At 38.2% G+C, this 24927-nt stretch overlaps 1 protein-coding gene across 7 annotated transcripts in view; it reads left to right on the top strand.

Annotated features, from left to right (window-relative positions):
* The window catches only part of LOC106869305 (thyroid receptor-interacting protein 11), a 212144-nt gene that overhangs the window by 137488 nt on the left and 49729 nt on the right, over positions 1-24927 (top strand). For all 7 annotated transcript variants that reach the window (XM_089359614.1, XM_089359612.1, XM_089359613.1 and 4 more), the window contains 7 exons: positions 3539-3623; positions 6997-10256; positions 11372-11443; positions 14146-14267; positions 15738-15901; positions 17093-17196; positions 18759-18858. In XM_089359614.1, coding sequence (XP_089215740.1) covers positions 3539-3623; positions 6997-10256; positions 11372-11443; positions 14146-14267; positions 15738-15901; positions 17093-17196; positions 18759-18858 — 3907 coding nt within the window. The remainder of the gene's footprint in view (positions 1-3538; positions 3624-6996; positions 10257-11371; positions 11444-14145; positions 14268-15737; positions 15902-17092; positions 17197-18758; positions 18859-24927) is intronic.

Genomic DNA, 24927 nt, shown 5'->3' with positions numbered 1-24927 from the left:
TGTTATATCATAAAGATATTGTATCATAGTGATATTATTGTCATATCATAATATCATTTTCATACCATAAAGATATTGTTATATGATGATGATACCATTATTGAATCATAAAAATATAACTGATATGTAATAATGTTATTGTTGTTATATGATAAATATATCATTGCTATATCATAAAGATCATTGTTATACTAAAGATATCACTATTATATCAGGAAGTTACCATTCGTTTATTATAAAGATATCATTATCTACAATGGTATAGCTGATATGTTACAAAGATTCATTATACATAAGGATAGTTGTAATATCCTAAGGATATCATTATCATCGTCATCGTCATCAATTTAACATTCTCCTTCCATGCTGGCATGGGTTGGACAGTTTGACAGGAGCCGGCCAAGTAGAAGACTACTCCAGGCTATTGTGTCTGTAACTCCATATTTTTTTTTCCCATGTGCCCTCTAGACTAACAGTTGAGCGATGTCTTACATGGTAATTACACAGTTGGTTGTTGAGCCAATGAGGAAGTCTCATGTTTTCACTCGCTGCGCCACTGCACAGTTGTTGCAACTTATTGTCTGCAGTAATGCTCTGCTGCTAGTTTTTCAGTCAAGTTGGAAAATGGCAGGATATTTAGAAAACTTGATTCTTTTGCAATAAAGTGTAGTGTGCTCACCAATTTCTGAGATATGAGGTGCTTTTTTGTACTTGAGAAGACCTGCCCACCACTACAGAATTGAGATTCTAAAACCAAGGTACCACATAAAAAGTATTGATGTGGGTGTTGGTCATATATAAAATGACACCAGCACTGGTGTTGATGCCATGTAAAAAGCACCTAGTACACTCAGTAGAATGGTTGATGTTAGGAAAGGCATCCAGCTGTAGAAACCAAGCCAAAACAGACTATGGAACCTGGTGTGGCCCCTGGCCTTGCCAGTTCCTGTCAAGCCAGCAAGCCCACCCATGCCAGTATGGAAAATGAATATTAATTGTTGATGATGATGGTAATAACAGCTTTATTTGGCTCCATAGAGTGGAATCAAACTGTTACTTAGTAATGTATGTGTCTCCTACTAAATCTGTTGAGTGCCACTTTCTTTCGTTTATCCACTCATTTTCATGGAGACACACACACACACACACACACACACACACACACGCACATGCACACGCACACACACACACACATGCACACATTAAACTTTTAAAATGCTGCTGGCATGTTGTACCTCATTCAGTGTGATGGAAAAATCACTGCTCAAAGCAGTTGCCCGCTCTGCTAGAAATAGTGACCAAAATTACCTCAAATTGCATGCAATTGTCCTGGAAAAGAGGCATTGGAACACACTAGCTTACGTAGTTGTAGGTACCTCTATATAAAGGAAATGGTCGCAACTAGATTACGTTTAATTACAGGTCTACTTGATTAAGTTTGATGGTTGACCTGATGTTCCTAGTTTTTTTTTGTTTTTTTTTTTTTGGCTGGTGGGATTTTTCACTGGGAATGCCACATTTATTTCCGTGTTCTTAAATTTGTTTTAACCATCACGGGCCATGCTACATGTTTGTATTTCTTACTTCGTATAACTGCTGTAATGTCATAAATGCTTCATGAATGAATTAATTGAACACAGTAGATAGTGCTATCCTTGAAGGTTGTTGTTGCATTGCTTTACATTCAGATTTCAAACCCTGATTGTTTGTCGACCTCGTCTTTCATGCTTTTTCATTGTAGCTGATAATATAAATACTAGTTAACCCATTACCTCCCATAATTCTATTAACTGGAATTTTTTTATGAAACTTTGATTTCTAGCATAAAACAGCCTTAGAAACACGCTGGAATGATCAAATTAACATTTTAAATAGAAATTAGCGAGATATTGGCTGAAAAATTAGCAAACCTCATTTGAATATCAAAGAAATATACCTAGTAGATATAGCAAAAAGGTTAGATATGTGTAAAGGTTAGATATGTTTAAGTGATCTCATATGAGATCACTGGTAGGTAATGGGTTAAACACAAGTATCAGTCAGACTGGACTCTTATTTGATAATTGTGTGGTTTTGAAATCATGTTTTTGTGTGTGTGTGTGTGTGTGTACATATATGATATATATTATATAGTGTGATTTAGAATTTAAATTACATGACAACCAGTATTTAATGCTCCATGTGTATTCACTAATATCTGAATGAGGACAATTCATATTATAGTCCTTGTACCATTTTGTAGGAATCAGAGTACATATACAGTTCATATATTAAAGCAAAAAAGGAGAGATCAGTTATATTTTACACCATTTTCATTAGCAAAGAATGATTATTTAATGTAAATTATGCAATCAAATTGCATTTTCAAATCTTCAGAAATATATAATATACATCAGTAATATTACTGGACGAGTGACAGTGTTGCCATCTTCATCACCATCATTGGACCAAACAGATTTTTCCGAGTATGGCAATGCTCTCACTAATTCAGTAATTTTACCGATGAATTATTTACCTGCAATGAAGGAGAACAGGAAGAACGCTTATCATAGCGGAAGAGTTACCCTTCTAACATGTGCAATTTGAATAAAGAAAGGTTATGCCTACTTTTGTCATACATACTTACATATAAAATATATGTACTATATATATATAGAGGCATGACCGTGTGCTAAGAAGCTTGCTTCCCAACTGCATGGTTCTGGATTCAGTCCCACTGCATAGCACCTTGGGCAAGTGTTTCTACTATAGCCTTGGGCTGACCAAAGCCATGTGAGTGGATTTGGTAGGTGGAAACTGAAAGAAGCCCATCATATATATATATATATATATATATATATATATATATATATATATATATATGTATGTATGTATATACTTATGTGTGTGTGTGTCTTTGTGTCTATGTTTGCCCCCCCCCCCCCCCGACCATTGCTTGACAACCTATGTTTTAAACTAGCATGGAAAGCGAACGTTAAACGATGATGATGATGATGTGTTTCTGATTATGTCATTAGGATTTATTCTTATAGATGTTGTTTAGCCCCAAGATAGCTCTGACTAAGCAGAGCTATCATCAAAAGCACTCCAGCCATGTCTATCCTTTGTTATTCCTATGTGCAGAAATCTCAAGGTCACATTATCTAACGTGTTCTTTTTGTAAGAGGCTAACCTGTTACTTGAGAGGGGGCTTTTGGTTACTATTTTTTTAAAGATTCGTCAGTCATACAGAGACTCGCTCATTGGCTCATGCTATATAACAGCTTTGATCCCGATATTGGTTTTGTTTGTTTTTGTTTTTTTTTAACAAGATTAATTTCTATAAAGTTCTTGTCAATACAGTTGGAAAATAGCAAAAAACAAATAACAAGATAATAAAAAAAGACAGGAAATGCAGGTTTTTTGTCTTTGATATGAAGTAAGTTGGGAACAATTCATTGGGAATAATCCCATGCTTGCATCGGGTGGAAAAAATAAATTTACTAAAACATATGTCACACTTGATGTAACCTTATTCTTGTGCCATTTATTATTTCAGCATCATGCCAACGATGAAATCAGCTATTTCAAAGACAAGGCCACATCTTTGGAAGAAAAATACACAGAGAAAGTGAAAAATGAAAGTAAGAATACATTTCTCTTGGTTTGAAAATGTACTCAGCATATCTGAAAACTATGTGAAAGGATAGACAGGAGGAGTTCTGCCTGTCGAACCAAATTAAAGGACGCTCTTATTTGCTTTTATTGTTCTCACACATTATCTTCAAATATGTTGTGGATGTTCTGAACCCCCAGGCAAGCTCTGGTCAAGCAAATCACCTGTGGTGGAAAAATATTCCAGCAGGGGTCACTGCTGACCACTGTATCTTTTATATATCTAGGACTACACAGCCCAATAGCTACTATTTTTATTCTGTTTTTAGTTATCAGGTTTATTATAACTTGTGAGAGATTTAGTTACTATTCCATGCAGCTTGAGTGAGCATGTAGAACCTGTGGATGGGTGTAGTGGATAAGTGTGCTCATCTCTCTCTCTCTCTCTCTTTCTATACACACACACACACATATATATATGTATATATATATATATATATATATATATATATACACACGAAGGAGTCATACCCAATGACTGGTGTAGCAGCATCATAGTCAACTGCTACAAAGGTAAAGGTGACGCTTTAGATACAAATAATTACAGAGGCATCAAGCTGTTAGATCAGGTTATGAAAGTTACAGAGAGGGTCATAGCCCAACTAATTAGGGAGCGAATCAATTTAGATGAGATGCAGTTTGGGTTCGTGCCAGGTAAAAGCACTACTGATGCCTTATTTCTAGTGAGACAGTTGCAGGAAAAATACCTAGCTAAGGATAAACCTCTGTACCTGGCTTTCGTTGACATGGAGAAAGCCTTTGACAGGGTCCCCCGATCCCTTATCTGGTGGTCAATGAGGAAACTTGGGATAGAAGAATGGTTAGTGAGAGCTGTGCGAGCCATGTACAGAGATGCTGCCAGTAAGGTGAGGGTTGGAAATGAGTACAGCAATGAATTCCGGGTAGAGGTAGGGGTCCACCAAGGTTCCGTCCTCAGCCCTCTCTTATTTATCATAGTCCTCCAGGCAATCACAGAGGAGTTCAAGACAGGTTGCCCCTGGGAGCTCCTCTATGCTGATGACCTTGCCCTAATTGCGGAGTCACTATCAGAACTAGAGGAGAAGTTTCAGGTGTGGAAGCAAGGTCTAGAATTGAAGGGCCTTAGAGTCAACCTAGCTAAAACCAAAATCCTAATAAGTAGGAAGGTAGATAAAACACAAACCCCTTCAGGTAGATGGCCCTGCTCAGTATGTAGAAAAGGAGTAGGTAGTAACTCTATAAGATGTACCCGGTGCAAGCTATGGACACATAAGAGGTGCAGCAACATCAAAGGCAGGTTAACTAGCAAGTTAGTTTTTGTTTGTGGCAGATGTTCAGGTGCAATAAAGACTGTAAACAAACAGGAAACAACTTCTATCTCATTCCAGGGTGAAAAACTAGAGGTAGTCGATAGCTTCCGCTATCTGGGCGACCAAGTTAGTAGTGGGGGTGGGTGCGCTGAAAGTGTAGCTGCTAGAATAAGAATAGCCTGGGCAAAGTTTAGAGAGCTCTTACCCCTGCTGGCGACAAAGGGACTCTCACTCAGAGTAAAAGGCAGACTGTATGACGCATGCGTACGAACAACCATGCTACATGGCAGTGAAACATGGGCTGTAACTGTTGAGGACATACGTAAGCTCGCAAGGAATGAAGCCAGTATGCTTCGTTGGATGTGTAATGTCAATGTGAATACCCGTCAGAGTGTAAGTATCTTGAGAGAAAAGCTGAACATTAGAAGCATCAGTTGTGGCGTGCAAGAGAGACGATTGCGCTGGTATGGACATGTGGTGAGAATGGATGAGGATAGCTGCGTGAAAAAGTGCCACACCCTAACAGTTGAGGGAACCCGTGGAAGAGGTAGGCCCAGGAAGACCTGGGCTGAGGTGGTGAGGCAAGACCTTCGTACATTGGGCCTCACTGAGGCGATGACTACTGACCGAGACCTTTGGAAATGTGCTGTGCGTGAGAAGACCTGGCAAACCAAGTAAGATCGTTGCCAGTGCCCCTGGACTGGTTCTTGTGCGGGTGGCACATGAGATGCACCATTTTGAGCGTGGCCGTTGCCAGTACCGCCTGACTGGCTCCCGTAGGATTTTCGAGCGAGATCGTTGCCAGTGCCCCTGGACTGGCTTGTGCGGGTGGCACATAAAAGACACCATTTCGAGCGTGGCCGTTTTTGTGCGGGTGACACGTAAAAGCACCCACTACACTCTCTGAGTGGTTGGCGTTAGGAAGGGCATCCAGCTGTAGAAACTCTGCCAAATTAGACTGGAGCCTGGTGTTGCCATCCGGTTTCACCAGTCCTCAGTCAAATCGTCCAACCCATGCTAGCATGGAAAGCGGACGTTAAACGATGATGATGATGATACTTTATTTAAAAGCAGCAGAAATATAACAAAAAACTGTTACTCGGAGATTTTTGTTATATTTATGCTGCTTTTAGATAAAGCATATTACTCTACCACTGGTATTTGAGTACTCTTTTTTCCACTTTGTTGCACATTTATGTGCTTACTCCAGTATATATATATATATATATATATCGTCCTTCCTTCTTCTCTCCCTCTCTCAGGACTTTTGGCTTGCAAACTATAATTATGGTTGCTAGTGAGCAGAAGTTTTTCTGGGTTTTTTTTCCCTCTTACATTGCTTAATCAAGATAAAAGTAATGTCCATGATCCTCTCCAGGGTTCCTCAGACTGGTGAGAAGGAGGGAAACAGCAAGGTATCCTCAAACTGGAGTTCTGGTTTATAGGGCAGTGAATTAAGTCTACCACACATATTGACCACTGTGGGATAACAGATAATTTCTACATAATACTATCAGATTAATACTATCAGATTATATACTTTCATATAATTCTATTATGTATTCTATGTTATTCCATTATAGTATATACTGGTACAACATCAATTTTCTTTAACCTTTTGTTCCAAAGCCTTTCTGGTGTATGCTCCAAATTAAACTAATATTAAATTTGCTTAAATAATCCTTTCTACTAAAGGCACAAGGCCTGAAACCTTGAGGGTGGGGCTAGTTGATTACATTGACCCCAGTACTCAACTAGTACTTATGTCATCAACCCCAGTACTCAGCTGGTACTTATTTCATCGACCCTGAAAGGATCAAAGGCAAAGTCGACCTCGGCAGAATTTGAACTCATAAGATAAAGATGGGGAAATTTACTTAAATAATAAAATGACTTACAGCTACTTGTACATTAAGTGTAAATTTGTGCAGATTATGAAAGGTTCTGGACCATTGGTCTCTGGTAAATTGGTGATGTGTCTGTATTGTCATATGATTTCCATCTAATGCTATCATCATGTACTTTAATTTTTTAATTTTTTTTATTGAAACAGAAACTTTGAAAGAAAAACTGAAGGAAGCCAAGCATCATTTGGCTGAGAAAGATGAACAGATAGAAAAATTAATCAGTGAGAAAGATGATGTTCAAAGTAGTCTTGAAGAACTGGATTCCCAGCACCAAGAAGCCATAAGTCAGTTAATTGATAATCGCCATGATCTTGCCAAAAAGGTTAGAGAAAAATCTGATCAAATTGATCAATTACAAGCCGAACTGAAGCAGATCCAGTTTCAGCTGGATACTGCAAATGAAACCATTTCCAAGCAGAAATCTGATCTAGAAGAACATTCTAGAAGCCATCATGTCTCTCATGATCAGCTGAATGAATTGTCTTCTGAGAAAGACAGACTTTCAAATCAAATTGAAGATCTGAAAGCCAAGCTAGAGAAAGCTGCCTATGTGGTAAATGAACTACACCTGGATAAAAAGGAACTTTGCCAGAAAATGGCAGAGAAAGAAGAAGGCTTGAACAATGAAATTAAAGAATTAGCAGCACATAACAAAGAGCTTGAACTTAGTAACTCTGAGCTTCAGGAGAAACTCTCACAACCACTGGAAACTGAGGACACATCTGAAATGGAGTTCAGAAATAAGTGCTTAGATAAAGAAATTCAGAATCTAAAGGAAAATGTAAAAGAGTATGCAGAATTGAATCGCATGAATGAGATGAAACTTGCAGATAATGAAGATAGATTTAGTAAATTATTTAAAGAGATCGAAGAAGTCAAGAAAGAAAATACTGAGCTTGTGATTAAGTGCTCAGCTCTGAGAGAAGAAAATCAGTTCCAGCTAAAAGCCACAGAAGACAAAAACTCTAAGGAGAGATTTGAAATTAACAATCTTCAACAAGGAACTGATAGTCTTAGCCAGGGTCTTGGACATCTTCTACTAGATTCAGAGAAGCCTGATGCCAGTCTGTTACTTGAGTCTATCAACTACACTGGAGAACTATTGGAAGACTATCTTGTAAATGTTTTGGAAAGAAATGGTGCAGAATCTTCTGGAAAACCTGCAGAACACTTTAGAGCTAAACAAGTTAAAATGTGCCTAGCATATCTGAAAGCTCGATTAAAAGACAGACAGGAGGAGCTATATATATCTAACCAAAATGAAGAGCATTCCAAGATTATGATAGAGAAGTGTGAGGAAATAGAAGCTTTAAGAACTCAAGTGTTGGAGCTAAGAAAAGATCTAGTCAGTAGCATGGAAAGAATTCAAGAATTTGAGGATATATCTAACAGAAATCAGGAATTAGAAGGTCAGGTAGAAAAGCTAAACAATAAGAACCTGGAGCTAACTAATGAAATGTCAGTTCTACTCTCCAACGATTCTCAAGACTCAGCTAATAATCTCTGTGATCCAAAGACTTTAGATTTGATCACAGATTTAGAATTTGAGTTGCTTTCTTCGAACAATAAGATTAAATCTTTAGAAAAATTGGTATGTAAACTCCAGGCATCATCAGGAGTTGCTCCTGAAAAGGAACTAATAAAAGGTGTGGTTGATAAGAATTCCTTAAACAGTGAAACAAGTGACATTTTATCACTTCAAGCTAAAGTTGAGAAAGATGAGCAAGAACTCAGGTATTTCAAGAATATTCTCCAAGATATATCTAGTATCATAGACTCGGAAAAACTACAAGGATTAAATAAAGATGTCATTGAGTATCTGAAGCAACTGAAGGCTGGAGAATTTGAAGATAAATATTCTACAGGGGGCAGTGAAGGGGATGCAGATGAAGTGGTTGAAAAAGCTGATGAAATCCGAGATCCAGAATCTCTGAAGTGTTTTTCTGAGAAGAAGATTGTAAGTGAGGAGATATCTGTTCAGAAACAGAGTTGCACAACAGTCACAAATGGAAATGCACAGGTCGAAGAACTGGAGAAACTACAACAGATTGTTTCAGAAAAGGACAATATCATTCAAGAGTTGCAAAACAACAATGCCATGCTGTTAAAAATGATTGAGTCGAAATCCGTGTCGGTGTATGGTGATAAAAGTCTTCTTGAACTTCATCAGTTATCAAATGATGTGAAAGATTTGAAATTGGAGAAGGAACAAATGATTTCTGTGATGGACGAAAAGACAAGAGAGTGCAGTTCTTTGAAAGCTGAAGTACACCGTCTGATGGCTATTGTGTCGGAAGAAAGGAATGCAATTGATCATCTACAGCTTGAGAACCAACAGTTGCTACAGTCTCAGAACAAAGTTATTGTTTCAAATGATGCCAGTGAGGCTGGAGGAATGCAGAAGGAAGCCCTGCAGAAACTTTCAAACATCATTCGAGACAAGGATGTTGAAATCGATGCCTTGAAGCAAAAGAACAAGACTCTGCTGACGATATTCCAAGACAGTTCACAGAGTGGTCCACAGATCAACTCACTCATACAAGATAAAGAGAACTTAAAGAAGCAGTTGAGTGTTCTTCAAGCTGAACGGGATCAGATCGTAAGCTATTTGAATCAGAAGCACCAGGAAAGTGTGGCTTATCACAATGAAATCCAGCGCTTGAATGCATATATCCAGAATGAAGCTGAAAAATATGACCAATTGAAGTGTGAACACGACCGATTAATGCCATTGTATGAAGACCGGAACCAAACACTTATCAAAACCCAGAATGAGCTTGTGAACTACAAACAGAAGTATTCTGAACTAGAAGCAAAATATGAGGAACTGATGCAAAGAAGTAATGTTAGTGAGACAGTTGATGTGATCACATACAACAACAAAATTGAAGAGATCAACTTCCTACAGGAAAGATTGTCAAAAGTTCAAGCTGCACTAACAGAACAAGAGCAGAAAGTCCAGGGACAGTTGCATAGCAACAATGATACTGAACGCACCCTGAGAGAAATAGAACTCGAGCGAAACAACCTGAAGAAGCAGTATGATAGTTTAACATTCCAGTTCAGGGAGCTTCAGACACAGCTGAACGAGCTGAAGACAGAGATAGCTTCATCTCAACGCCTCAATGAGGAGCACAACATGGAAATTTCAACCTTGAAAGAAATCAATAACAAACTGAGCTTGACTATTCAACAGAAAGAATTTGAGCTGCGGAATGTCACTGAGAAGGCCAACACTGTGACAGCAATGTTACAGAAACAGCTGGGAGAGAGAAGTGAGTTGGATTTGTTGCTACAGGAGTCCGAATCGATCCGACAGCAAGCTGTTAAATTCCAACGAGAGAGGGACCAAGTAATTCTTTCCATGAGGAATCTTCAAATAGAGAAGGAAGAGATGACTAAAGAGGTAACAGCTCCCTACTCTTCTGTATTTCCACCTGTCAACCTTCTCCTCTTTGACCCATTCTTGTTTTCCTTCATTACCCCCAAACTGTGATTCACCTTTGACCATGGCTCCACTCATGATCACCATTCTCTGCACCCACCTCTGTCCTCATCTACAAGCATCTTCTATTTTTGTGAACCTACCTACCCAGCCATCCTTGATTCTTTCTCCCTATTCTCTTTTTATCTGCCTTCTTATGCCTTGAGGTTATGCCCTGACACCTCATCTCTACCTTCTTTTCTTTTTCTTCTCCTCTGGTGGGTAACCATGCATCTCCTCTACAGCAAGACACCAGTTCCTGCCCCTCTATCAACACCTAGCACAAAGCCTTATTTCTCAATATTGCATCTCCATTCTATCAAGGGCCTTGTCTTGCATGTCACTGGTGCTGATTCTAGAGTTTTTATCATCATCATTTTAATGTCCACTTTTTCCAGCCTTGTGCAGGTCATATGGAACTTGCTGAAGTAGATTTTCTATGCCCAGATGCTCTTTCCTTTGCCAGTCCTCATCTGTTTCCACATAGAGTTATCATTTGCTTTGCAGTTTTTTTAACAATGAGCAGCTCAATAGCTGGACTTGATTTTGTGAAAGCTTGTAAACAAATTAGTCTTGTGGTAACCGTCCCACCCATGCTAGCATGAGACACAGACATTAAAGGATAACGATGATGATGTATAATGGTGACTCATCAATTCAAGACCAAGATGGAGATACTCAAACCCACGCCATCACACGTACATACTTGCATTATCTTGTCTCCGAAATTTCATTCACAACAATAAGTCAATGCTGAGTTATAGCAGAAGACACCAGCCAATGGTGTCCATGCTGTGGAACCAAACTCCTAGCTGCACGATTCTGAAGTAAACTTTTTTAATTGCTCAGCCATGCATGCATCTATCATGCCCATGCATACACATACATACACAAGCATGCACATATGCATTCATATGCTTACACACACAAGCTCACATACACATACATCCACACCCACACATACATACTCTCACACACATACACACACGCATAGCTAGAGATAGTTATGACCCTTGTTCCACCTTGTTCTGTTGCAGATGCAGAAGTTCAAAGACAGAAACGACAAGCAAACCAGGGAACTTGAAAGGCTTAAGATGCATTTGCTGCAGGTACATTATGCATTGTAATCTTCACATCTAGTTCTTTGTGTGTCTGCATATTTTTTTTTTTGCATGCATGTGTGTTCTTTTCTTTAGCCCTGGGTCATCCCCAGTTGACCAGACCTATGATCAGTGACATTCCAGCTATCACCATCTCACATTTTTTTTTGCTTATACTCTTTTTACTCTTTTACTTGTTTCAGTCATTTGACTGTGGCCATGCTGGAGCACCACCTTAAGTCGAGAAAATCGACCCCAGGACTTATTCTTTGGATGCCTAGTACTTATTTTATCGGCCTCTTTTGCCGAACCGCTAAGTTACGGGGATGTAAACATACCACCATCGGTTGTCAAGCGATGCTGGGGGGACAAACACAGACACACAAACATATACACACACATACACATATATATATACATATATACGACGGGCTTCTTTCAGTTTCCGTCTACCAAATCTACTCACAAGGCTTTGGTCAGCCCGAGGCTATAGTAGAAGACACTTGCCCAAGGTGCCACGCAGTGGGACTGAACCCGGAACCATGTGGTTGGTAAGCAAGCTACTTACCACACAGCCACTCCTGCGCCTATACATTAATTGTTTCGTTTGTATATTTAGAACTACATTCTTTTACTATTTCACTATTTTCAATCGTTAGACTGTGGCCATGCTGGGGCAACTGTCTCGAAGAATTTTAATCGAATGAATTGATGCCAGTACTTTTATATTATTACAAGCCTGGTACTTATTCTATCGGTTCCCTTTTGCTGAACTGCTAAGTTATGGGGATGTAAACACACCAACACCGGATGTCAAGTGGTGGTGGGGGCACAAACACAGACACATTGATGTGTTTGTGTGTGTGTGTGTGTGTACAATGGGCTTCTTTCAGGGGGAGGGGAGAAGGTGGTGGTGAGTGGTTTTCTTTTTTTTTTTTTTTTTCATTCTATCTAGTTTCAGCTCATGAGCTGTGGCCATGATGGAGCACTGCCATTTGTGAATGTGAATTTTTTTTTAATAAGTTTTTTCCCTTCATTACTTAACCCATCTGTTACGCTTTCACTTGATTAGTTAAGGGAAAGGCGAAGAGCAGAAGAAAAAGGCGAGTGAAAAAGAGGGTAAGGTGAAGAGTGAGAGAGAAAGAGGGAGAGGGCTGTGTATTAAGTCTATAGAATTGTACATAAAGTGCATTAAGTAATTATCATATTCCAATTTCTTTCACTTTTCAATAACTAGCGGATAAAGTTTTCAGACAAAGTTTTCAGAAATAACCCAATAAGTTTACCATTAATTCCATGAAATATTCACGGGTCCTGCTAGTTATTATCATTCATGGTTTGAGAAGCACTTCAAATGTTTCCTTTCTTACATCAGAAAGAATTAGATACACCTTGGAAAATGCATAAAAATGTTTAAGGCTTAGTCCTGCTGTTTTCTGTAACCTGTCTGAATGTCTCTAAATAGATATCTGTAGGGAAAAATGCATGGCCAAAGTCAGGTAGTTCTGCAAGTTTGTTGTCCTATCCTGGAGAGGAAAGATTGGGGTAAGCATTTAATACAGAATTTAGGGCCCACAATAAAAAGAGATGGCATCGAGTGCAATGTAAAATCTGTAGTGTTTTCCCCACACTGCTGTTTTACTTATGACCATTTGTTCATTAGTGGAGGCGCAATGGCCCAGTGGTTAGGGCAGCGGACTCGTGGTCATAGGATCGCGGTTTCGATTCCCAGACCGGGCGTTGTGAGTGTTTATTGAGCGAAAACACCTAAAGTTCAACGGGGCTCCTGCAGGGGGTGGTGGTGAACCCTGCTGTACTCTTTCACCACAACTTTCTCTCGCTCTTTCTTCCTGTTTCTGTTGTACCTGTAATTCAAATGGCCAGCCTTGTCATAGTGTGTCACGCTGAATATCCCCGAGAACTACGTAAAGGGTACACGTGTCTGTAGAGTGCTCAGCCACTTTCACATTAATTTCACGAGCAGGCTGTTCCGTTGATCATATCAACTGGAACCCTCGACGTCGTAAGCGATGGAGTGCCAACAACAACAATTTGTTCATGACTTAAGAGAGGACCTGTTTTGGCGCCAAGTAAACGGAGGCTGTTATAGTTATATGCTTTCAAGAGGAAATGGAAGAAAAGGACGCTTTCTAAATCAAAAAATATATTTATTCTGTATTTATTTTGTTGAGGATAAAATGATAATGAAATAGGAAGCCATCTTGTTGTCATTGTGAAATAAAAGAGGGCCTGTGAGTCAGTCTGTTAGACTGATTTCAAACAGAGTTTCTGCTTTGCCCCAGAACTCAACACAAAGACTGCAACAGCTGTTGTTGTAGTAGTAGCAATGGCAGGGGAGGAGGAGGAGGAGGAGGATAATATTAAAGGAAATAGTAGCAATAGCAAAGTTCATATTCATGATGCAGTTGTTTGTTAAGCAAGTACCTTTGCTTCAAAGCCATTGTGTATCTTACTGGCTCTTCTCCACAATCCACACCTACAAAAGGGAAAAAGATTAAAAAAAGTGGAATTCTGATTCAGTTTCGAAAACTGAAACAAAACAGAACCAAACAAAATCGTCTTTGATGGTTTCTAATGTATTCCAATGCTACTTTACCAATTATAAAATTTTTTCTGCTTTTTTTTTTCTATTTATTTTTTATTGTTGCTTTGTTTTTGTTTTTAAGCTAATTTTCTTTCTCTCTTTTAAGATTGAAGAAGCTTACACAAAGGAGGCTTTGGAGTCGGAAGAGCGAGAGAAAAATTTGCGAAACAAACTGGCTGCTACTGAAGAGAAGGCTTACATCACGGCTGCTGCTGTGGAATCAGCTGGGTAATTCTTTTCAAGCATGTTTTAGTGTTTTTTTTTTTTTATAATTCTATATCTTTATTAATGTCTAACCTTTTTGATACCAACTTACCTGAGACTGCCCCATAGTTTTATGATAAAAAGTTTCCTGTTTAAAGTGATCTAAATTAAAAAACCTTCCATCAAAGTTACTTATTAATTTATGTCCCAAACACCCGGCCTAACAACGACAATGGTTATTTTACTAAATTCTTCATTATTTTCAAAATCGGTTAAAGCAAAGCAAAGTGTATTTCAACAGAAATGTGATAACAAAATGGTCAATGAGAGAGAAAGCATCAACGCTGGGAAAAGCTGAACATATATGGTTTAACAAAAGCTTAAGGTGAAATTTCCAGCTTTCCATAACTAAAAGATAACCAACTGGAAACATGGACAAATGTAGTGTGTATAATATTTTCTCATGTAATGACACACTTCGTGTAGTGTTTTGGAAATTATACATAATCCTAAACTTGGTGTTGTTGCTGTTGTTGTTTGTGGTGTTACTGTTGCTGTGAGTGTTGCTGTTGGTGATGGTATTGTTCTGACCATGCCACCAATTTCCCAATACACCATTTTCCAAATACAGTCTGTCTTAATTTCTTTTTTTTTTTTTACTGCCCACAAGGGGCTACACACAGAGGGGACAAACAAGGACAAACAAACAGACTAAGTCGATTATATCGACCCCAGTGCGTAACTGGTACTTATTTAATCGACCCCGAAAAGATGAAAGGCAAAGTCAACCTTGGAGGAATTTGAACTCAGAACGTAACGGCAGACGAAATACTGCTAAGCATTTCGCCCGGCGTGCTAACGTTTCTGCCGGCTCTGTCTTAATTTCCTTACACCAATTCCCCAATGCAATCTATCTTAATTAATATGTAAAAGAATGCATATGACATAGATAATTATTTTTACTTTTAAATAACACTATTTGACTGTTTAGCATCTACACCAGCCAAAATACTCTATGTTTTATGTTCATACTTTAAAGTTACCTGCTTGAGTCATGCCAACTCATAAGGGCTGGTTTCCTGGTTTCTATGGCATACAAATCCCCCTCCCCACTCCTGGACAGGATGCCAGTCCATTGCAGGATTACTCATTTTTGCCAGTTGAGTGGACTGGAGCAATGTGAAATGAAGTGTTTTGCTCAAGTACACAACGTATCGCCCAGTCCAGGAATTGAAACCACAATCTTATGATCATGAGTCCAAAAACCTTACCACTAGGCCACACTACAATATCATTCTAAAAAATAAACAGTTAACTCATCAAAATCTCAGAGCTACAAGATAATACATGATTATTCCAAAGCAATGTGAATAAATAAACATCACTTTTGACAGAATAATGTGAAAGCTAAAGGGTTAAATCAGTAATGAAAGATATTTCTTTGCAACTGGCAAATTCATTCCATGTTGAGAGCCACTTGTATTTCTATTACAGACAACACAGTTCTGCACAAATTAACAGCTTGAATCAACAGCTGCATGCAATGGCCTCTCAACGTGACAATGCCTATCTCCAGTTAAGCACTTACCAAGAACAGTGTAAACAGTATGCTACCTCGCTCATGAACCTACAGATGGTGTTAGAACAGTTCCAGGCAGGTAAGTAAATTTGAATGGTGGGGAAAAACTAGAATTCATCATCATCATCATCATCATCATTGTCGTCATACCTCTGTTTTTCCTTGACGATTGCATTTTCATCTTGGGGGAAGAGATGGAAGTCTGCAGGTGCTAAATCTAACAAATAGGGTGGATGTGAAAACGATACCATTTTGTTTTTGGCAAGAAACTCACGTGTGAGGAGGGCTCAGTGACAGGGTGCATTGTTGTCGTGAAAAATTCAGTTCATGCTCCACAGATCTGGTTGCTTTTTGAGCGTCCTCCCTCAAACACTTCAAAACGTTGTTGATTGTCCTTCGACGATCTTCGTGCACAAGCTGATGAATTTTCTCCCCATTTCTGGGGATGTCGTTCATAGCAGGTCTTCCAGGGACGTTCTTCTGCTTTTGAAGCACCTGTAGCACTCGAAACATTGCATACAACCCATTACCTCATCACTATAAGCTTGCTGAAGCATGCTCAATGTCTCTTTAACAAACCTTCCAACACAAAATTTCATGTTGACTGTTTGTTCCCACTTCCTGTCCATGACAAACATCACAGGGTACAGCACACACATGATCACAAATTTCACCACTTGTGTTGTAAACACAGTGATGTCACTTGGCACATTGCCTCATGAAGGTCACTGCCAGCTCTCACTGCACATGCAACCATATGCTGCCATCTGTTGGTGTGCTACAGAACTAGTTTACTCTTTTACTTGTTTCAGTCATTTTGACTGCGGCCATGCTGGAGCATCACCTTTAGTTGACCCCAGAACTTATTCTTTGTAAGCCTAGTACTTATTCTATTGGTCTCTTTTGCCGAACCGCTAAGTTACGGGGACATAAACACACCAGCATCGGTTGTCAAGCGATGTTGGGGGGACAAACACAAACATATACACACGCATACATATATATATACATATATACGAGGGGCTTCTTTCAGTTTCTGTCTACCAAATCCACTCACAAGGCTTTGGTCAGCCCGAGGCCATAGTAAAAGACACTTGCCCAAGGTGCCACAGAGTGGGACTGAACCCGGAACCATGTGGTTTGTAAGCAAGCTACTTACCACACAGCCACTCCTTTGGGAACTTTTTGATACTACCTACTAATTATAAAAGTAATAACTATTATTGTAATTATAGAGTTCTGATTTCTTTTTTTTTTTTTTTCTTTGTAGAGCGAGAGAGTCAGATGACAGCTGAGAAGCACAAGAATGAAGTAGAGCAGAATCACTTAAAGGCATTAATTGAAAATCTTCAGTCCAATCTCCAAGACACTCAGGTAAAGGACAGATAAATACAGTGGTTTTACCATAGTTTTTAATCTTTTTGCTGTTGTTGTTTGTATTTATGTGTGACTTTACTAATTTCATTCATTGGACTGCAGGCATCATGGCATACCTCTCTCAAGTATATTTTATCAGCCCCAGTATTTATTTCAGGCTGGTACTTATTGTATTGCTTTTTATTTTGGCTAAATTAGCTCTTAACATGAAGGGATGCATCTCAAAACGCCAGTTTATACCAGTAAACAATATATATATATCTGTATGATTGTGTATATATCTGTATGTATGTATGTGTGTGTGCGTGTATGTGTGTATATATATATATATATATATATATATATATATATATACACACATATATATATCTTTGAGAGATTTAGAAATAATATTTCTATTTTATTAGATCAGTAACTGTGTGTCACTTTGAAAACTATATATTTGAACGGTGAATTCAGCAACACCACCTAGCCAAGCAGCTAGTCTGTGTTGATAAAGGGCAGTAACCCATAAATCGATCCACAGATGTTGTTTTGCGCTAGATGGAAGTGCTGATCTCCCTATTCGAAAATATAAGGACACAGATATTGTGTTGTATAGCCAGCTGGGAGTGATATTTCCTAGGACTAAACAACAGTAACATCATCCCTTTCAGGACAGCCACATTATGTTGGCAGATAGCCTTTACTTTAAAGAACTGTTACTGAATATTTCTCTTTGAGAGATTTAGAAATAATAATATTTCTATTTTATTAGATCAGTGACTGTGTGTCACTGTAAAAACTATAGCTATATATATATGTATGTATATGTGGTATCACCATCATCATTCAATATCCACTTTCCATACTGGCATGTTTTGGACGGTTTGACATGGAGCTGGCTAGCAAGGAGATGTCCAGACTCCAACTGTCTAGTGTGACATGGTTTCTACAGCTGGACTCCCTTCTTAATGCTAACCACTTAACAGAGTGTGCTGGATGCGTCTGAGAAAAAGTGATTTTTTTCACCACAACAAAACACACACACACACACACACACACACACACACACACACACACACACCACACCACACAGGTGTGTCTGTGGTAACTTGAGCTACTACAAATAGCAGTCAAATCTCTCTGAAAACACACCCTTTCATCAAAAGAAAGACACAAATGTACTGTATTTCAAGAAGAAAAAAAAAACTATGTGATGGGTCTACCACATCAGAGGCAAATCTGGGCTTAACAAAACAGAGGCAAGCATACTTCACATTAAAAGATTATCTACTAAATAATACTAATAAAGTTGACAGTATATCTTCGAGGTTTCATTCCTTGGTAAAACTCCATGTATTTTAAACATTTTCTCATTATGCTCTATGTAAGACATAGACTGTTCAAGCAGTGTTGCCTCCTTTAGCAAAAGACCTAAAAATTGTGTGACCCAACCTTGTTTTCGAGCTTATGATCACAGTCCTATGAGAGAAACTAGTAAATAAATACAAATATAAAATATAAATCATTTATCTTTCTTTTTTCTTTCAAAATTTCATGTGAAATATCATTCATAGGAGAAGCTGTCTGAGGCTGAAGATGGTTTGCAGGCAGCTGAGCGCCTTAGTGAACAGATAGACTTAAAGGTGAATCATATAGGACAGTTGAAGGCTGAAGGTAATTCAGAATTTGTTTCTGTTGTTGTTGTTTTTTTTCAGTTTTTTTGACGGTTGGGTTAGTTTCTATAATATTTCTTACCTTTGTTGTAAAATTTCTGTCTTCTTTGTCTTGTATTGTATTGTATTGTATAGTAAAAGGAACTAAAGTTCCTTTTGATAATTACTAGAAACTGACAATGTTTGACATTTTTAATGACAAACATTGGCCAATTTTGTGTGTGCATGTGTATGTGACTATCTATCTATCTATCTATCTATCTCATCTTGTTCGGCTTAATGGCCCTTAACGTTTTTTTCACTGTTTAATTTTTCCTGTCTTGGTTTTTGTTTGCTACTTTGGAATCCTCCGCTTAGCAGGTTAATCCACTTCATGGGAAGAGCTATTCTAAGAGCGTGTTCTGCCTCATCTTTGAAACGCCTAGTTTAGAATAGAGGCAGCTGATGAAGGAAAAGTTCCATAAGTGGCTTGTTTGTTTTCCTATGTGTTCATTCTGTTGTCTGTAAAAAAAGTCCGTTTTTTTGTGCTTTTTTATATTCCCGTTCCTTTTTTGTCCACGTTTTTTGATGTCCTGTACCCGGATATGCATCTATATATATACATGTAGATGTAGGTATGTACATATATGTATGTATACATGCATATGCTCATATATCATTTGTATTATGTATATATATATATATATATATATATATATATATATATATAGAGAGAGAGAGAGAGAGAGAGAGAGAGAGAGAGAGAGAGAGAGAGAGAGAAAGAGAGGAATAATATTATGCCATTAACATAACATCTTTAACATTTTATGTCCATTTTCCAACCTTGCATGGGCTGGATACTTCTTTTACAGAACAGAGTTCTACTGTTCTTTACAGTCCTTTGTCATTTCCTTCGTGATTTCCATTTCTTGTGATGATTTTTTTTTTTTTATCTCTGTCTCTCCATGTTTACCTTGATTTCTGTCTCTCACAGGCTTTCTCCACTTGAATTTCCTGACATTTCTTTACTCAACTCTCATTCTTTATATGCTTTACATGTCTGCACCAGCTCTGCCTTCTCCTTTGTCCCATGCATCAGATTCCACTTGTACCTACCTTTCCTCTCAGCTCATTTGCAATCCATCATCCATGCGATACATGGAGGCTGGAATCAAATAAAACTGAGCATGCTCATCTGATTTCTTTCTAGCTCTCACACATCCTTTGCATTCAGGGGCCAAGTTTCTTTTTTTATACGATATCACATTTCATATACATGTATCATACCACCTACTCTTTACTCAGTGAGAGAATCCCTTTATTGCCAGCAATAAAGGGATTCTTACTCTAGCTACTACACTATCAGAACATCCTTCTCCACTCTTAGACCAGTTACGTAATAGAAGCTGTCAACTATTTCTAGGGATCCCTCATAGCATATGAAGTTCTTTTTTTGTCAGTTTGCCTGTGAGCCCACTGCACCTTTTGTACACCCCTTATTTACAATGGGTGGTGGTGGTGGTAGTAGTAGTAGTAGTAGTAGTAGTAGTAGTAGTAGTAGTAGTAGTGCAGTATTACAGTGCATCACTGCATTCACTGTTTGTTGGAGATTCTCTACTCCTGGCAGATGACACCCATGCACCACTCAGGCGTCTACCTCTCAACCCATGGGTTTGTTTGGGTAGTTATTGCTGCCAACGGTTTTATGAGGTTGGAGTGCAAATTCTACCCGAACTTCTTTTAATTGCCTTTTACGATTTGCAGAGGAAATGTTGGGTCTATTCTTTGACATGTCAATCTTCCCCCACAGTACAATGGATGCACCTTATGGAATTCGTACCTACTCATTTTCTGCACATCAGACGTGGTCTCTTCCCAAGAAGCAATAGAATATTTTCTCTCCTTTGTTTCTTTCCTACTAACTAAAACTATTGCCTTTGTTATTTTTACTTGAAGACCTGCAATTTCTTATCTCAATATTCAACAGAATCAACTCCAAGAACAAGGTCATCAGCGTACAAAAGTCCTCACAGACAACCCATCTTAATCTCTTTTGTTTTAACCTGGACAATATAATAAACACAAGATTGGGCCTAGAATGAAACCTTGACAATTAACTACATACACACTAAATTCCTCACTAAACAATTTACTAACTCTCTTCATCATCATCGTTTAACATCCGCTTTCCATGCTAGCATGGGTTGCACGATTTGACTGAGGACTGGTGAGCCAGATGGCTACACCAGGCTCCAATCTGAATTGGCAGAGTTTCTACAGCTGGATGCCCTTCCTAACGCCAACCACTCAGAGAGTGTAGTGGGTGCTTTTACGTGCCACCGGCACAAAGGCCAGTCAGGCAGTACTGGCAACGGCCATGCTCAAAATGGTGTATTTTACGTGCCACCTGCACAGGAGCCAGTCCAGTGGTACTGGCAACGACCTCGCTCGAATGTCTTTTCATGTGCCACCGGCACAAGTACCTGGAAGGCAATGCTGGTAACGATCACGCTCAAATGGTGCTATTTACATGCTACTGGCATGGAAGCCAGACAGCTGCTCTGGCAACGATCACGCTTGGACGGTGCCCTTAGCGTTCCACTGGTACAGGTGCCATCACGATTTCGGTTTTTTCTCATATTGCTAATACTATCTTTGTACACGGATTGCATGGCTCTCACTAGCCTTTTGTCTTCACCTAGTTTGTTTAGTGACCGGCAGAGTACAGAACATGGTACTCTGTCTAAAGCTTTCTTCAGGCCAATGAGTGATAGATATAGCGGATTGTTTTTTCTTTGCCAAAAGCCTCTTCTGTAGTTGTCTCACTAGGAGAGAGTACCCTTTCTTGGTAACAACCTGAAATGCATCTTATCTAAGCTAATTCTTTTCCTGTGTTTTATCTCTCTTTGTCACTACCCTAACTTGGTCTGTCAATTTGATGCCTTTGTAGTTTCCTCTTTCTCTCTCTCTCTCTCTCTCTAGCACATCTCTTTTACCCTTGTTGCAGGTTATGATGGTACTGTTGTGCCAGTTCTTAGGGATGACCTCTTCCTCAATTGCATGATTATTGATTTTGCAGTTATGCCCTATTTTACTGGACATTCTCAATGCTTCAATGGCTATCCTCAATGTCCTCACCTTTATATTGTTAATGTCCTCTGTCTGAGTTGCAGCAATGTCTGAGTGAAAAGTAGAAGAGGAATTGAACAATTTCAAATATACCATGCAATGTTAACATCCATATATAACTAGTTATGGTAATTATATATAGGCGCAGGAGTGGCTGTGTGGTAAGTAGCTTGCTTACCAACCACATGGTTCCAGGTTCAGTCCCACTGCGTGGCACCTTGGGCGAGTGTCTTCTACTATAGCCTCGGGCCGACCAAAGCCTTGTGAGTGGATTTGGTAGACGGAAACTGAAAAAAGCCCGTCGTATATATGTATATATATATATATATATGTGTGTGTGTGTTTGTGTGTCTGTGTTTGTCCCCCCCAACATCGCTTGACAACTGATGCTGGTGTGTTTACGTCCCTGTAACCTAGCGGTTCGGCAAAAAGAGACCGATAGAATAAGTACTAGGCTTACAAAGAATAAGTCCTGGGGTCGATTTGCTCGACTAAAGGCAGTGCTCCAGCATGGCCACAGTCAAATGACTGAAACAAGTAAAAGAGTATAAGAGTATATACACACAGACACACACATATATAGATAGATATAAATTTGTGTGTGTGTGTTTCAGCTTAAGGCAGTGCTCCAGCATGACCACAGTCAAATGTCTGAAAGAAGTAAAAGAGTAAAAGACTATATATCTTTAGATCATGGAATTAAAGCAGCTCTATAGTGTAAACATAAACAATACTACATACTTAACATGACACCAGAAGCTGCAGTTTTTTTGTCTGGGAAATATCCATTTAAATACGTGTTAAACAAAAGTACAATATGCTTCTGAGTTGGGTAGAACAAAATCAAATTGAGGGCGATTGAGAGTTTCAGATGCTATATATCACTGTACTTGCAGCTTATCAAAACCATGCACTCAACTCACTTCCAAAATGAAATCAAAATCTCTAGTCTTAAGTATATCGCAATAGTGCATATATTATTTGCTGATTTGCTCTGGTGCTGCATAACTAGAATAAGCTCAGTTTATACAATTGAAGCAACTCTATAATGTATTTATATGCATATATTTATGTATGCATACACACACTCATACACACACACACATTCATATATATGCACAAAGACATAAAAGCAATTACAATAAAAAACAAAATCAATTTACACTGTTTTTCTTCTTACAATTTATTAAATTCTTTGTTTATCTGCCAATTAATTCCTTCATTATTGTTTTCTATTCAAATTAATTTCCAACACTATACCAGAATGTTTTAGAATGCATTATGCGCATGGTTTAAACTACTTGCTAAATGCTTCAGTGTCTTAAAGTGGCTCGGTCTTGCCTAATAGCTAATATTAATTTGCGTCCAACCTCTGTGTTCATTATGTTCACTCTTTTACTCTTTTACTTGTTTCAGTCATTTGACTGTGGCCATGCTGGGGCACCGCCTTTAGTCGAGCAAATCGACCCCAGAACTTATTCTTTGGAAGCCTAGTACTTATTCTAACGGTCTCATTTACTGAACCGCTAAGTTACGGCGACGTAAACACACCAGCATTGGTTGTCAAGCGATGTTGGGGGGACAAACACAGACACACAACCATATACACACGCATTGCCAGTGCTACCAGACTGGCTCCTGTGCAGGTAGCACGTAAAAAACACCATTTGAGCATGGCCATTGTCAGTACCGCCTGACTGGCCCTCGTGCCGGTGGCACGTAAAAGAATCCACCACACTCTCAGAGTGGTTGGCGTTAGGAAGGGCATCCAGCTGTAGAAACTCTGCCAGATCAGATTGGGGCCTGGTGCAGCCATCTGGTTCGCCAGTCCTCAGTCAAATCGACGAACCCATGCTAGCATGGAAAGCAGACGTTAAATGATAATGATGATGATATACGACGGGCTTCTTTCAGTTTCCGCCTACCAAATCCACTCACAAGGCTTTGGTTGGCCCGAGGCTATAGTTGAAGAAACTTGCCCAAAGTGCCACGCAGTGGGAATGAACCTGGAGCCATGTGGCTGGTAAGCAAGCTACTTACCACACAGCCACTCCTGATTTATCTATTTACCCATTTACTTCTTCTTGATGTGGTTTTACTTGGTTACAGCACGTACGCCACACAATCAGTTTCGCTGATAGTAATGAGTTATTTTGAATACAATGTGAGTTGATTACATGGCACCAATTAATATTGGTGGCTAATTAGAAATAGAAAGATGGGAGCATTGTTTTTTTTCCATATCATTATATATATATATATATATATATATATAGATAGATAGATAGATAGATATATTTTTTGTTATATAAGTTTATATATATATATATATATATATATATATATATATACTCACACACACACACTTGTGTGTGTGTATGTGTATATGCATGTATATACATACATATGTATATACATAAGTATGTATGTATAGGTATATATATATATATATATATATATATATATATATATATATACTTATATATGTATTTGTCTGTATGTATATATATATATATATATGTGCACATATATATATATATATATATGTGCATATATATATATGTGCATATATATATATATATATATACTTATATATGTATATGTCTGTATGTATATATATATATATATATATATATATATATATATATATGTGCATATATATATATGTGCATATATATATATATATATATATATGTGCATATATATATATGTGCATATATATATATATATATATATATATATATATATATATATGCATATATATATATATATATATATGTGCATATATAAAAATGTATATGTATGCAAATATATATATGTGTGTGTGTATGCATATTTATATATACATAGATATACATATGTATGAATATATATAGATGTGTGTGTACACTTGTATAATGAATTTACATGCATATATTGCATGCATAAGTGTATTATATGAGAATGTATATATCTGATAGTG

This window comes from Octopus bimaculoides, chromosome 11 (genome assembly GCF_046866305.1).
Source record: "Octopus bimaculoides isolate indiv1 chromosome 11, ASM4686630v1, whole genome shotgun sequence".
Classification (NCBI taxonomy): domain Eukaryota; kingdom Metazoa; phylum Mollusca; class Cephalopoda; order Octopoda; family Octopodidae; genus Octopus; species Octopus bimaculoides.
This window is presented reverse-complemented; position numbering and strand designations above follow the sequence as displayed.